At 28.3% G+C, this 16,360-nt stretch overlaps 1 protein-coding gene across 4 annotated transcripts in view; it reads right to left on the minus strand.

Annotated features, from left to right (window-relative positions):
• The window catches only part of scaf6 (SR-related CTD associated factor 6), a 34,283-nt gene extending 19,612 nt beyond the window's left edge, over nucleotides 1–14,671 (minus strand). Inside the window, exons 1-11 of one of the 4 annotated variants that reach the window (XM_043050640.3) lie at nucleotides 14,461–14,671; nucleotides 12,312–12,482; nucleotides 10,317–10,504; nucleotides 7,947–8,084; nucleotides 6,582–6,658; nucleotides 4,493–4,567; nucleotides 3,474–3,585; nucleotides 1,871–1,921; nucleotides 1,752–1,790; nucleotides 1,548–1,673; nucleotides 824–964 (exon numbers count right to left, since the gene is read on the minus strand). In XM_043050640.3, coding sequence (XP_042906574.2) covers nucleotides 824–964; nucleotides 1,548–1,673; nucleotides 1,752–1,790; nucleotides 1,871–1,921; nucleotides 3,474–3,585; nucleotides 4,493–4,567; nucleotides 6,582–6,658; nucleotides 7,947–8,084; nucleotides 10,317–10,504; nucleotides 12,312–12,482; nucleotides 14,461–14,485 — 1,143 coding nt within the window. In that variant the 5' untranslated portion in view covers nucleotides 14,486–14,671. Of the gene's footprint in view, nucleotides 1–823; nucleotides 965–1,547; nucleotides 1,674–1,751; nucleotides 1,791–1,870; nucleotides 1,922–3,473; nucleotides 3,586–4,492; nucleotides 4,568–6,581; nucleotides 6,659–7,946; nucleotides 8,085–10,316; nucleotides 10,505–12,066; nucleotides 12,206–12,311; nucleotides 12,483–14,460 lie in introns of those variants that run through there. The other 3 variants (XM_043050641.3, XM_071182804.2, XM_043050642.3) reach the window with 3 other exon arrangements.
• Nucleotides 14,672–16,360: the final 1,689 nt, after the last annotated feature.

Here is a 16,360-nt window from a genome sequence, read left to right on the forward strand (position 1 = left end):
CTATTAAATAGGTTTGAGGTAATAAGTCTTGCCCGCGGCTCAAATAAAGGGGAAAATCAAAAATTTTAATTAATGCATAACTTGAAGCCAAAAATAGATTAAAAGATAGGATGTGGATATTAAAGTGTGAGAAAGAGCATTTAGTTTTGAATAATAAATTAAGAAAAAGATTTAGATAAAGGAATAACATAAAAAGATCAGTTGAAGCTTTTTATGTTACATATAAATATATATATGCACACACACACACACACACATATATATATATATATATATATATATATATATATATATATATATATATATATATATATATATATATATATATATATATATATATATATATATATATATATATATATATATATAATGAGTTGTTTAAATATATTAGTGATTGAGATTGTTTATGAAGACAAAATTAATTTAGTTTATTATTTAAAATTAATTTGACTTTTGAAACCTTTTTTTTTTCTTGTTGTTGGTGGGAATGTGCATGAAATTTTCAAAATCTTACCCTTACTGTAAAGCATTGGCCAAAAACTGAAGTTCTGTATATAGAAATAACCGAATTTAAGAATTATGTGCTTATAATTACAAATAAACTCAATTAGAAATTATCAAATGAACGAATGCATAAGAAAGAACAGCTTCCTCGTGTTGGTATCTCTTTTTGACCCCATGCAAACCCTAACTTTTTAACACATATATATATATATATTTTTGTATTTTTGAAAGTTATCAGCAGGTGGCAGCACAAATCATAGGTAAAAAAAACAGCTGCCTAGTCTTGTATAAAATTCAAATAAAATGCAGAATAACATACCACTGGGGGAGGATGATGCAGTCGGGGGTCTTGAGGTGGCACTTGCTGTTGCTCGAACGTTGGTGGCTGCAGGTAGGGAGTGGCCGCAACTGGCTGAGCAGGCATCAATTGAGGGGACTGGAATGCATATGGAACAGGCATCTTCAAAATGAGAAAAATAAGTAACACTTTGAAAGGAACAAAATAAGAAAGACTTAACGCAAAATGAAGTTTAGAGAATGATTTTTTAAAGAAATTCTCTCAAAAGTCTGTTCTACTAAGACTACTACTCTAGATATCTGAAAAACATAAAATAATTGTAATAAGCATGCAAACAATTACTCCATGAGCAAAAGTGTTGTAGAATCAAACTAGTGAATATTCTAACTACAAATGAATTTAAGAACAATAAGAAAAAATTAATAATCCATGCTGATTTTGTGGTATAAAAATGACTTGTTGGAAATATTGTGTACCACATTATCATTGAAAATAATTCAAATTGGAAAAACATTGTTTAATAGTTTTTTCGATAATCGACTGATGACAAAATTTGCAACTAGTCTTGAAAATTAATTAAAATAAATAGCAGAGTTTCATAATTTTTAGTCGATTTTTCAAACAAGTCATTTTTGAGACACCTACTAAAATAGGGAATAAATAACTTGAAAATAGTTCTACAAGCAAAAACATACACAAACGAAATTATATTAAAAAAAAAACTTCTTCTATAATCTAAAAATACCTGTTGCATTTGTCCAGTTAGATGAGCAACAAAATCTTGGTGCTGTTTTTGAAGTAAAGAATACTGCGTCTGAATCGCAGTAGTGATAGGAGTAATTAAAGGTGCAAATTCTGCAATCAACCCTGCCTGCAAAAACATAGAAGAATTAGAACAAGTGTAGCTAACACTTAAAAATCATTAAGAAATATTTTATTTAAAAAATACCTGGTAGGCAGCAAGAGAAGCAGCAGGATTTTGTAATTGCTAAAATAAAATTTTTCAAAACAAATTTAACTCATGTACAATTTTCTTGATCATGCGTACAATGTAAAAATAAAACTTACATCGAGAATTTGCTGGGGGAAATACTTGTTCGTTTCCCATAACTTATGTAGCTACAGGAAAAATACAACAAATTTATATGAAATTTGGCATTACAATAATTTAAACACTTTTAATGTCAAAGAAAAAAATTATTAAAAAAAGAGGAAAAAGAAACAGATTTTTTTTTTTTTACACACTGTCTATAATTGTTATAGTTTGTCTGAAGTAAGAACTCCCCTAGCCATTTGTCTGGGACCTGTGGGGGTGACTATGATAACAAGATATAACTATTTCAACTAGGGGTGTTAGGTCTGTTTAGCACAGGTTTTGGCTCAGGTCGGCGATAGAAAGGTAACCTTTTTCTCTGGTTTATTGTGTTAGCCTTAGAGTGACGAGAAGCTGCCCATCTTGAAATGCACTATTCTTGTTTCTATAGCAGCAGACAGCCTCAAACTTTGTGCAGAATGGGTTCTTATCATAGACAAACTATAGTAAACCTCCACTTCAGCATAATATTGCTTACAAATCAGTTTCAATAATTTATATTTTATTGCTTCAGACTAAAAAAACAAATTCCTTAAAAAACTAAATCTTGAACATGAGAAAATGCAAGGGAAACTATTGTAGGCAGAGATGCCAACTTTCCAAATTAGAATTAGTAATCAGTAGTGGCGTGTTTTTTGTGTATCATCGGATTTACATCTTTATTTCCATGTTTGAATTATTAAGGTATTGCCTTTTCTTGTTTAGTTCCTCCCTTATGGGGCCTCGGGGCACTGTCAGCTTTTGGTTTAACCACTGACAACAGAAAGGCTCCAGTGTGTTAGCAGACTGTGTGTCCTCAGATGAAGTACCGTTTTTTGCTAACATACAAATCCTTAAAATTTTGTTTGCTTATTTTTAGTTACTAACTTTTCATTTAAATTGTTTACGTAAGACAAATTTGGTTTTAGCGCTTTTCCATTTTAGCTTATTTTAAAGTTTTATCCTAAAAATTTTATCTTAAAGTTTGTTTAAATCAATTTCATACTTTGATTGGATAATCAGTAATACAATAACAAAACACAATTTAAAGAAGCGGAATTTGCGGAGCTATGTCGACACAAAATATTAAAAAAATTTGCATAAAAAGAGTGAAAAATGTGAGTGGACAAAGGTGCCCAAATTAAAAGATTTGAAATTATTTACTTCATAAATTGATTACTTGGTATCATTGTTCAAGTTTTTGGTTAAATTTTGAGCAAGTCCTATTGGTCTTGTTAAAAAAGCTTGGTGAAAAAGGAAAAGATGAGATTAAGTTCTTTGCTCCTTTTACTTTGATTTTCTTGTTTCATTTTTATTATTTATTACTTTAGAATTGTTTAAGGAGAAAAAATTGCAAGCAAACAACAAAATTTCATAACTCTCGATAGTTAAAGGAAAAAATGCGTTTGAAACAGACTATCTTGAAAAGTCTTAAAAACCATAATTTTTATGACTCAACAGTAAACCACAATCTTGACCATGAAACAGTAATATTTATGAATAATTCCTAATAGTTGGCACCTCTGTGTATGTATGCAGAGTAAGCTAATAAACAAAGAGCTAGAAATAGAAAGTAATTTTTTAAAGAATGCTATAAACCTTTAACAGCTTTTGTTGTTTTTCTGCCTCTACTCCTATACTGGTTGAGCAAAATATTGGAACAACAGATTTATCCAACACTTTTTTTAAGTCATCAGCATTTTTTCTAATACTGAAAAAGAAACAAAAAACAAATAAATAAACTATAGCAAATACTGAGAATACAATGACTAAAAAGTAATATAAGTAATCCACAATAATATTGACATGATAAATTTGAACACATTGTAACTTCTTTAAAGGTCCCTTATTGGAGGTATTTAAATAAAAATTATCTTTCTCTAACATATGAATTCACATTATGTGAAATTAATACAAAAAATTAGTCTCATATACTTATGTTTCTATTAAAAATTCATCATTTACAGTTGTGTTGCAAAGCAAATAAAATTATTAATTACTAATTTTCAGCGTATATTTTTAATTTTAAATGCTTTCCCTAACCTCAACAAAGAATCAATTAAAATATATATTTATTTTATGTTTTAATGTTTTTTTACAATTTCTTAGAGCCGTGATGACCTTTCGATGTTGCGAACCGCGCTCAAATCCCAGCACTGGCTGGTCAATAAGAATTCCGCAACAGCTTGCACAGACCACAGTGCTGACGTAAAATATCCTCAGTGGAAGAAGAATCATGGGTTAGAGTCCCCTTACTGTCAGGCTAACCGTGAGAGGTCTTCCTCTCCATGTAACACAAATGCGGGTTAGTTCCATCAACAAGTCCTCCACGAAGGCAAATTTCAAGGCTACGGAGTGGAACAATAGTAGTCGTAAACCCAAAAATTGAAGAATCATGGGTTAGAGTCCCCTTACTGTCAGGCTAACCGTGAGAGGTCTTCCTCTCCATGTAACACAAATGCAGGTTAGTTCCATCAACAAGTCCTCCACGAAGGCAAATTTCAAGGCTACGGAGTGGAACAATAGTAGTCGTAAACCCAAAAATTGGGTTGGTTGTTCAACGACAGTTATAAAATAAAATTAAGAAGTAAATACACATTAAATTAAGAGAAAATTACCAGTGATGTAGAACATCATTTACTAAATACACCAGGTGAAGTTTAGCTTCAAATGTAGCTCCAGGTTCTGTGATTCTAAACACAATTAAAAGCATGTGAACATTTAAATAAATCACCATAACAAGAATAGTCAATTACAGAAATAAGCACATTAGGACAAACGACTTAGTCTGGTAATTAGTATAACATATCACTGAACATTTCTAAAATCTTAAAAAAACATATTTATAAAAAAAAAAATCCATAACACAGAGCCAGTGAACTCATTCTAAAAATGCAACAATAGAGTAACAAAACAGCACCTACTGACTTTTAGAACAATCTAGTAATTATTCATATTACTTTGTAATCAATAATTTGTAATATGATAATTTGTTTCGTAATAGTTCAAAAAATTCTGTAAAAAAACTAAGGGTACGTAGTCAGTTTTTCATAAAAAATAAGCACCTTTTAAATACTTTTTAAGCACTCAAAAAATATATTTAATCATTTTCCAAAAAAAAAATTCATAATTAGGATCTGTGCAGTAATAAAAAATAAAAATTTCTATCGTTTAAAGTTCTTAACTTTTAAACATAAAATCAATAAAATTCAAAAACATTTTCAAAAACTTTACATAATTATGATAAAATAACTAGTTTGTGATAAATATTGCAGAGAAAATTGTGAAAATCCTACATTTTTTGTAATTTAGAACAATTGATGTGGCAAAGAAAAAACCTCTTATTAAAGAAAATTAAGCACTTTTTACAAACCATGAATAATAAAAAAAAACACCTTTAAGGGCTTTTAAAAACGTAAATCAAAAATAAGCATTTTTTAAAAAACACACAGCATCTATAACAGAAAAGAATAAAATCTTAATAAATAATATTATTTGAATCTTGGTTTTCAAAACCTTAAGAAACATTATTATTGGATTTGGTTCAGCCTTAATTTCATCAATCAGATTCTCAAGTTTTTAATGCATGTTTTATACAGATTTTCATTTCAATAATAAAACTACTATAAAAAATATAGTTGGCAAAATGCTAGAAAATATTTTCCATCACTTATAAAAATTAGTAACTAGTCACTAATTTTTATTGGTAAAATTAATCATTAGTAACTTAATACAAATTGTTTGTTCAAAACAAAGGAGTGAATATTTCCATGTCCGAATCATATTCAATATTAAGACAGATTGAATCACTTTAATTCTTTAAGTATGGACACAAGTATTAAGTATTAAGCATGGCATATTATGGAGCACAAAGCTAGTAGAGCATATTCTACTAGCTTTGTGCTAGGCAATTCGTTCTTAGTAACTATCATTGTAGAATGTAACAAATAGCTAAAGTTAAATAGTACTAACAGTAAATAGTTTAAAGTTTTAGATATGAGTAAAATTTTTTCTTTTTTAATTAAATTTATTGTTATGCCTTCAAACTCAAATTGTTCTTCAAATTGTACTCAAATCTATTGTTGTAACAAAAAACTTTTTTACCATCATATTACATACACTCTTTTAAATTGTTGTTTAATTACATAATAGCTAAATCTTCTATTTCATTTATTAATGTAGGATTGGCAAACAACAAAATAATAAATTTAATTATTACTAAATTATATGCACATTTGGTTAGCCTAAATACTGATACTACTGCTACTGATATAATACATATGCATTTAATATATATATATATATATTTTTAATGGCCGGCACTTGGGTCCATTTCCCAATGGTTTCAAAAATGCCAGAATTGCTCCTCTTTTATTGTTACCCAGTGGGCACCTGTGGTTAAGCCATGGCGGTGGAGTAGCGTCGCCAACTTCATACAACCCCAAACCCATTTATAGGGTAGGTTACATTCACACAAAAGAAAGGGCATAGAACACAGAGAGAGAGAGAAAGGTACATCCATGCCTCCGATGGGATTCGAGCCACCACTAAAGTAGTGATCGAATGCATTTAGCAATATATCATTAGATTTATGCATTCAAATTCATATGCATTTAGTTAGACTAAATATAAAAATGACTGCAAGTTGCAAATTGATATTTTGCATAAATCAAGAAAATCATTTTTTAAAAAAAGCAATGTACTCACCTTTTAAGTATATAAAGGATGATAACTTCGCATCTTTGTGGAGTAGTTGCATTGGCAAAAATCCAACCTTTCCCACCCTAAAAAAAATTGAAACATAAGTCTGTTTTAAAAAAATCTAATGAAACAATTTCTTATCTACAGCATTAGCATTCTTTTCATTAGACAATTTTTGACAGTTTTAGCCACAAAATAGTTGATACTATGTAATAAATAAAGACATAAGTACCCTTAAAGAACGAAAACATTGAGAAAGTGAGTGGTAAAGGGATTTTGATGGTACTTATAAAAACCCTACTAATTCGCCCGTCCACAAATTTTCACAAGAGACATGCGTTTTTGTTGGCAACGAATTAACGGTACAGTAGTAAATTATCAATTGATGCAAAATCACGACTTATGATATAATGTATGCAAAAAATATTAATACTGACAATACCAACATGGTTTGTTTTACCGGTAAAAACCATAGGTAAAACATGGTAAATACTATAAACTGATGTTTAATTATTTACAAACATAATGGTTTGTTTTAAATTTTGATTTTATTTTTAAAATCAAAAATACAAATACAAAAATATTGCTGATACTCCTTTTTAAAACATCTTTACACTTGCTTATAATAAAAATTAAAAAGAAAACACCTCAACTGTTTTTCTGTAACTTGATTACAGTCTGTATAGCAATTTGTTAATTTTTTGTTAGTATTATTGTATAAAATTCAACTTCAATTTAAACAACATAAAGTTGTTAGGGAAGAGTGTTAGTGCTTCGAACATCGGCTCTTGCTCCCCAGAGCCCTCAATGGGCTGTTATGCCACTTAGTTTTGTTAACTTAGTTGAGATCTCTTAGATTTATACAATAATAATCTTAGGCTGAATGTGTTGAGGTTTCAGATAAATTTTGATATAAGAAGATAGTGCTGCAAATTCCCTCTGTAAACTCTGCTACCTGGATCATAATTATAGGTAGCATTAACAATGTATAAAATCAAATTTAATAGATTTTAGTGCTGCAAACTCCCTCTGTAAACTCTGCTACCTGGATCAGAATAGTTTTTAATTATTTAAACGCAATCAATATAAGAAATAATTAACTCTTTATCTGACAAAATATAACACTAATTAACCACAAACTATGATTTTCAGTATAAAACTACCAATGTTTTTCATAAGACTATTGATATATTAAGAGGAAAGGAGTAATTATAAAACAGAATTGATAAAATTCAGAAACAATATGTAGTTAACAGAATTTGGTATCACTAAATGCATTAAATCAAAAAAATTTCATTAAATTTATATTCAATCAATGTAAAAAAAATTAAAAAACACCTTGTTAAACAAAATATAACACTAATCACTCACAGATATAGAATCTTTAGTACAACTGTCTATAATAGGCTGTAGAATACCATCTAATTCTTTAAGTTCTAGCTCTGTTTCTGCAGAAAGTTTGGCCAGTTTCTCGTCCTGTGCTTTACGTATCACTTCATCCACTTGTACCTACAATGTACACATAATAAGTTTATTAGAATTATTACACATTACATAATAATGTTAGTTTATCAGATAATGTAGTATAAACTAGGATTTGCATGTAATTCTTAAATTCTTTGACTTTGTTTTTTCTAGAAAGTATGATGAAGAAAAAGTATATTTATTTTGTGGATAAATTAAGGAAACAACATGAAGCAAGACATGGTCAAGCAATTTAATAAATTTTAAATTGAAACGTATGATGCGACTTGATTTGACCTAAAAAAAATATTTTAACCATGTTGCAGAGAAATGTTTGCAACTTAACCACAAAAATTTCACAGATAAAATAATTGTTTAGTTTTATACTAATTTTTTAGATACATAACATAAATATTATTTTAAATATTGTAGTGTTTCCTAATAGATTTCCACAAAAATGGCTTGATTACAATTTACTCTCTATTGCTAATACAATGAACGCTATAATAGATTTTTAGAAAACTGATAAAACAAAATTTATTTTTGAAGAAAGAAATGTTTTGCAATATACAAAATGCCAAATATATAAAAAAATTTCAATTATGAATTTTCTATCACTTACTTTCATTTTTCTTTTACAAAGCAGTATATTCGCAGCCAACTCTCTTATAATATATATTTTTTTTAAAAATAAACACTTGTTTCAAATTTTTTTTCAGGTTTTGGCAAAATAAAAAAAACAGTATTTCCAGATTATTCCCTGACTTTTATTTATTTAAAACTTGTCAATTTCAGACTATCCTTGATCAGGAAACCAAAAATCACAAATTTTTTGCAAATCTGGTATTCTAATGTACAATAGAATTAACTAAGGAAAAATCAATTTCACCTTTCTAAATTTTCAATTTTTCAACTTTACACAAAGGGCTGTAGTATTAAATTTTTTAGAAAGCTAAGAGATATAAATTTGTAGAACTATAAAAGAGATAAGATAATCTACATTTATTTTGGAAATAAACTGTCCTTTGTCATAAATTCGACAAATACAGTTTTAGCGAGTTGTTTTAAAGTTTATAATGGGGTACCAATACTAAACTAAAAGAAAATGAAATAAATTATTTTAAACTTTTTTGGACGGTGAATGGAAATGACATTTTAGTACTTATACTTAGACTGAACAAACGCAGTTAGTACACGGCTTAGTTAAATGCATGTTATTTTGTTTTTTAGAAAATGACAAATGACTACAAGAAAAAATATTAATTAGAAGACAATTTTTCTTTCTGTGGTTGCTGTTAACATAGGGCAGCAAGACATAAGATTAGACATAAGATTTTCACATTACAGTATTATCTTAAAATTTCAGAGTTCAATAAATCTGAAATGCTTAAATATTTTACTCAATCCAATAGAGATGTCGAAATCACAGGTTTTAACAATTAGAAAAAAGATACATTTTGGTTTCCATCAGAAATAAACATGGATTAGAGGGGAATTTTTAAATAGTTGTTCAAATAATTTCCACATTTTTAAAATTACTTATTTTTGAATATATTACAGCATAAAATTTTAAAATTGTTGCACTGAGTAATCACTATTACATAAACAAGATTCACTTTTGCATAAATAGGATTCAATCAGAAATTTGCAGATTTAAATCTCTAATCATGCATTTCAGCAGGTACTAAATGAATCTTTGATTTGAATCCCTCACTGACGGTCTTGTTGACAACAACACATGCCATACATGACACATGACACATGCCACAACACATGACAACTGCACATGCCATAACACTATTTAAAGCAGTTGTTGTAAACTGCTAGAGTACAACAACTGCTTTAAATAGTGTTATGGCATGTGCACTTGAATGATCACTATTTGACACATCCGAATCTTAAAATCTTTATGGATCCAATTACTTGTGTGCAAAATGATATTTAATCAATAAAATAAATCAAAACAATATCAATAAAGCACCAAAGTACAGTTATGCTTTGCAACCTTTAGGTTGCTTTTCTTAATTGTACATATCACAGAGAATAGCCCATCTTTTAAATACTTTTTTTTTATTTCCAAAGGCCACAGTTATAGAAAGACCTCTACACTATAAAAGAGAAGGAACAAATGTGAACAGATAAAAAAAAAAGAAAAACTTAACAGGTATGGCATCTTTTGAATATCTAATAAACTAAAAGTTAAATAATTAAAAAAAAAAACATTTTAATTACAGTATATAGTTTAATAACAACACAACCCTGGGTCAAATTTATTACCTGCTGCTGTTGTAGTAATAGTTGATGCTGAGCAGCGAGGTTCTGCTCACTCTGTCTAATCTGTTCTTGTGACGTGTCTTGGATTTGTTGAAGGTGTTGTTGCCAAGGGGCTGTTTGTATGGACTGTCTGTTAATAGCTTGTTGTACTATGGCTTGCTGCTCTAAGCTTCTTTGCTTTTGCTTCAGAACTGGAGAAAAAAAATCATACATCAAAACATGAATCGCTTATGTCATGACAAGAAGATATAATTACAAAAAAAGTTTATAATAAGAAGAGTTTCAATACTCAATAACAAAGAAAAGTTAGTTACTGAGAAAGTTAGAAATTAAAAAAATTTAGTCAGTGCAAAAAAAAAAACTGTAACTGAAAGGTACTACTAATCTGTACTCATTTTCATGGGTACATTTATACGTGCTTCTATTAGATTTTTTTTAAATTAATAAAGAAGTGAATTTATACAAAAAATTATATACATATGAAAAAAAGGGGATTGTATATATATATATATATATATATATATATATATATATATATATATATATATATATATATATATATATATATATATATATATATATATTCAATTAGGTCTAGAGACTAATGAAAGTATTTTGTAAAATGTCCTTTTTATGTAACTGTGAAAAGACTACTCATAATTTTGTGAACCTGGAATTAATATTAAATCAAGGTTTAAGGCCAACATACAGTTTTCAGCAAATTATGATATCCTAAGTTGGATTTTATAAAAATTATTAAAAAAATAAAAATAAAATAAAAACAGTTTTTGTAGAAGCTGCAGCTTTGAAACCATAAGAAAATTTAAAATTATATCAGGCACCTTAAAATCATAGGAACATATTATTCAAAATATACATAGCAATGGCTATGACACTAGTTTTTTTATTATAAATTTATATAATTAAAAATGATGCATTAAAAATTATGTTCAGTATGAAAACATAAAAAAAAAATTAAGTTAATGATGGTTTAATTATTGATAACAAGTATATTACTTTATTACTTGAAGATTTAAAACTAATATCTGAGAATATGATATGATACTTAAAAATTTTAGCTTTGTTTTTGAATGAGTTGTAACTTTATAAACATCAATCAAATTCGAGAAGTTCATTAGCATTAAAATTTAAGTCGAAAAACTTAAAAGCGAAAAAAAAAAATGAACAATGTATATCCATTGCAAGTAGATAATAAAATAACAATGTAACTTTTAAAATGAAAAATATTGTTAAAATTCAATTTTCAAGATAAAATATTTAGTGTAGAATCTTTATTCACATCAAATATTTTGTAAATAGTCTATTTTTAGAATAAATAAAAAAAATATGAAAGGTCAGTTTTTAGAACAAAAGCATTTGAGAAAGATCCGTTAACAGACCCAAATCTTACATAAAATAAAAATTAAACTCTTGATAAGTATTTATTTATCTTGAATATTTTTGGCAAACAGTAAAATAGCTTTCAATATTAATTTTAAAAAATCAGTATTTTAAGTTTAACACAATAATTAAAATTCAAACAACAAACTCAACTAAATATGATACAAAATATTGATATGCACGCAAAATACAAATTTTTATGAAGAATATCCACATAAATTGGCTAAAATTTCTGAAAAGTTTTGATTAAAAATAAATAAATAATAGCAAATAAAAACATTTGAATAAATAAGCAATCCAAAAAATTTCAATCATCTCATGCACTAAAAATATTCAAATAAATTTCACTAACTTAGGCCAAGGTTAATTACTACATCCATGTTTGTTCATTAATTTCAAAAATATACTTTAAATAGGAAAAATAATGCTAAGTCATATTTTTCATCAAAGTAACGGTTATTTTTAAAAGTCGTCACATGATTAGCATTACATAAAAATAAAACAGCTGTGTTGACACAGCTTTTAAACAGCAAATAAACAATAAAATTAAATGATAATAAAATATATGATCGAGAAATAATATAAAATTTCACCTACTTGCTTGTTCAGTAGTTACTCGATATTGATAATAATGGAAGTAGGTGCCCCCAAACAGGAAGGAGAACTTTGGATTGTCTTTTTGCTTCTGTTTTGTCATGTGCTCAAATTCAGGTCCATTACGAGCAACAAACTGAGCTAGTTTGTCAATTATGTTCTTCAGTTCCTGATCTAAAATCAAATTAAATAGTTTTACAGTAAAATCATCATGTTACTTAAACAACATCTTAGCATCTGAATAATAAAACCAAAAAGCTGTTCTACCATTTATACCATCTATTCTAAATTATTAAACCCCCGATTCTCTACCTACAATCTAGTTTTTTAAAAAATACATGATCAAAAACATATTTAAGCCAATTCCTAAGTAACGCATATGAGAATCATTCTATTGTATAACTATCTGATATTACATGTATTAATGTAGTACAAAGACAAAAATTGATATTGTAAAACAATTGAAAAGGTCATCTAAAAATAAGCTATGAAAATCATATATAGAAATGTAAAAATAATATATAAATGCATATGTATAATTATAGAAATATATAAATGCAAAAATAATATAAAAATTAAAATATTCATATTTTAATTTTAATATTAATTTTACATTCAGTTAGTCATGTAGTGACAAAAAAACGGAAAGTGATTTGACAATTTGGCGTTTTTTTTTTTTTTTTAATTTGATGCATAATATGCATTAAATACATTTAAAAATTTTCGACATTAGAAATAAGATTGGCAAAGCCAAATACTATTTTACTGGTCATGTATATGACATGCAGAAATATATATAAGATAGTTCAATTTTGCATGACTGAAATTAAAAATTGTATAATATTGAAACCATTAACTATTAGGATCAGCAACACTGATTATATCACCATATTGAATAATTCCTTTATCATTTTCGTGATAAATGAAGTAATATTCAGACACTTGCTTTTAAGAAAACTACATTTATATAACAATTTATTCTACAGCAGATACTATTTGCACAATACAGAGTCTCCATAATCTTTTTCCAAACACTTTTACAAGTACAAGCATGCCAAAGGAACAAACGAAGTGTTATTTCCTGCAGGTACTTTGGAGATACTGTTCTGAATTTTCACAATATAAATTAATGTTCTAGTTGGCTGGTAAACAAAGAAATGGAGTTGTCAGAACTGTAATAATTTCAAGAAGTTCTAAAATGAAAACAGACAGTTAGATTTCTCTGTCGTATTATTTACAATAAGATTTTGTTATTTTTGTTACGTGTTTTGATTATTTCTTCAGCTTTGAAGTAGAGATTATATTTCTCACATGAATAACTCATAGTGAAATCTACTGGTAATTACAAAAATATTACGTATAGCAAGTAGATTTGGTGCAAGTTGAGTGGTGAGATGAATTTAAAACATTAGCTTAGCATTTCAGAATTTCGTGTCACATACCTAAACATAGAAAATTATAATTTCCAAATAATAGGTATTATTTTTAATTTTTGAAAGAAATTTCATAAAATAGTATGATAAGCTTTTGCAAAAAATATACAAGCCCTGAAAACTTTCTTGCTATCATCACTGATAATGCCATTGCCATGATAAAACTAAAGGAGTTTATTCGAGAGAAATACTCAAATTTATCAAAATACACATCCTAAATTTATAAATTAGAATTTCACTGAAAACAAATTCAACGCTTGTATAAGAAAATAAATGCATTCACATTGTCAAAGAAATCAATAATTCACATATACTGTGTACTACATTTTATTCCATCCAAAAAGAAAGCAGTCTGTGGCCATTTAAAAATTCAAGTTAGCTACAATGGAAACCATTAAAATCTATAAATACATTCTAGAGTCTGCAAGATATGCATAAAACAATGTAAATAAATATTGCTTGAACTTTATATTTTCTGGAAAGATACACTCAGCAACACCAACCATTTCAAGGCGAATCAAACAATTAAAACTATATATTTAAAACTGCAGAAGTTCAGATTTAATAAAAAATAAGGGCAAAAAATTTAAGGAAATAAGATGAGCTACACGAATATATAAGCAAGTCGGACAAGACCGGTGAAAGTAAAATTTAAATACGTGAAAATATGCTTAAATCTAAACTTCGTCTACGAGAGAAAGTGCTAATTTATCGCTTACCTGGAGGAGGTTGAGGCAAATCCATTATGAGAAAATATAATGTTTGTTACTTAAACTATAAATTTAAAACAATATTTATAAAATGATGCATATTTAAATTTATATATACGAATTTTCTGCAAAAAATATAAACAAAACAATTTTGCAATCTCCAATACAACCGCTCCCTTCAGTTCCTTTCACTTATAAATACATTGGAGTTGCCATTTTTACGAAAATGAATATTGAAGGAAAGGATTGTTTTTAATTTCAGAGTGCAACACTCGAATGCGCCATCTGGGAAAAAGATCGGTTCCATGTCCTCAACGTTCCCCTCTCGTCTTCTCCTTTGGTCAAATGTATGGGAATGTACTACAATATTTTTCCCATCCATAATATTTTTCGTATTAGCTTCCTACCTTTGAAAAATTTTAGACTGTTTGAAAAACGGGACAGAAGCTAACTTACTTACTTCGCCTATGACTGTCCACACACTACTGAGAAAGCGTACGAAGTATTGCCATAGGCTGGGCTAATTCAATCACCAATAATTTTTTTAAATACATTTTACGCATATTTTGTTAACTATTTTCGTATCAATCAACATATTGAGTTTTGATCTATTTAAAGTTATGTTCATTTCTCATATTGGCAGGCAACGTTCATTAGGCTGGGAGCAAAATTTGCCAATGCATATCTGACGAGGATTTCATGCATTGCATTTGAATTTCACTCTTAAATTTTACCATAACTTTTTGTTTGTTGAATAGATGGATTTTTCCCTGCTTTTAAATAAGGATAATTCGTTCAAATGTCAGAAAGTGTACAAAGAGTGTTGACGAAATATTATTTTAGGTCCCTTAAATTCAAAATATTAATTGCCATTGCTCTAACGCTAAAAATATCTATTGTCTAGTAATCGCAAAATGAACCCACGGTAAAGCTCACTCGTTTCGTGAAGTAGGTGGAATTGGGAGTATTAGCTAAAATCATTTACCAAGCAGAAACAAGGTTGAACGAGACCGTCAAACTAACGTTACACCTCAATCTTAAAAAAAAATTGATTAGTCAGTTACTATCACAGGTGCCACCTAAAGGACTTGAGTTGTAGGCACTTTTCGTGAATACAAGACAGCACGGCTGTTTGTGAAAGATTCCATAATGAACAGATTGTAGTCACGGCTCCTAGTGTCGCCAAAGTCCAGCAGCACTGGCTGTAGTCAGTTTTCGGGCTGGCCCGTAGGGTCCATGTCGTCTAAACTAGTAGTCTTCGGAAGCGGACAGTTATGTCACTATTCACCGGAGTCTATTCGATGCCCCCGCTCCATAGTAAAACAAAATCCTAAACACGCAACCATCAAAGTAAGCAATGAAGGGAATCCCAGTCGTCGAAACAAGTTTTTGACCATCCTCCTAGGAAGGGCCGTTGTCCATCAATAGTCATAAGAAAGTGATCTATGACTTTCGTTTAATCGTTCTCTCTCAGCTAGGTATCATGCCCTCTTTCTGGGAATTCGCAGAGTGGTGCGTTGTTTCTAAAAGGGGAAGGGATAAACTTCCTTTTCAATTTGACAATTGCATAGTCTAAAATAAAATATCTATTTATTTTAATCTTTGAACTTTTTTCAAGAACTTCATTTTTAATCTTTATAACAAATTCGTTTGCTATTAAAGTTGAATCTTAATTTACTAATAGTTAGCAAAAAATGGAGATATTCTTAAAATAAAAAAATAATAGTCTAAAAACCAAAAACGTATTTATTTTTTAAATTTTCTAAAAATCGTAATCAAATGTTTTTAAATACGTGTTACTGATGCATTCAAAAATTTCAATGTAAGAATATGAAACTTTTGAATTATAAATTTATTTGAGTGCTTTTAGCTTTAACAAACTAATAATTAATAAGGGTTACTTAATTTG

This window comes from Parasteatoda tepidariorum, chromosome 4 (genome assembly GCF_982258835.1).
Source record: "Parasteatoda tepidariorum strain Cologne lab strain chromosome 4, Ptep-v5.0, whole genome shotgun sequence".
In the NCBI taxonomy this organism is placed as follows: Eukaryota; Metazoa; Arthropoda; class Arachnida; order Araneae; family Theridiidae; genus Parasteatoda; species Parasteatoda tepidariorum.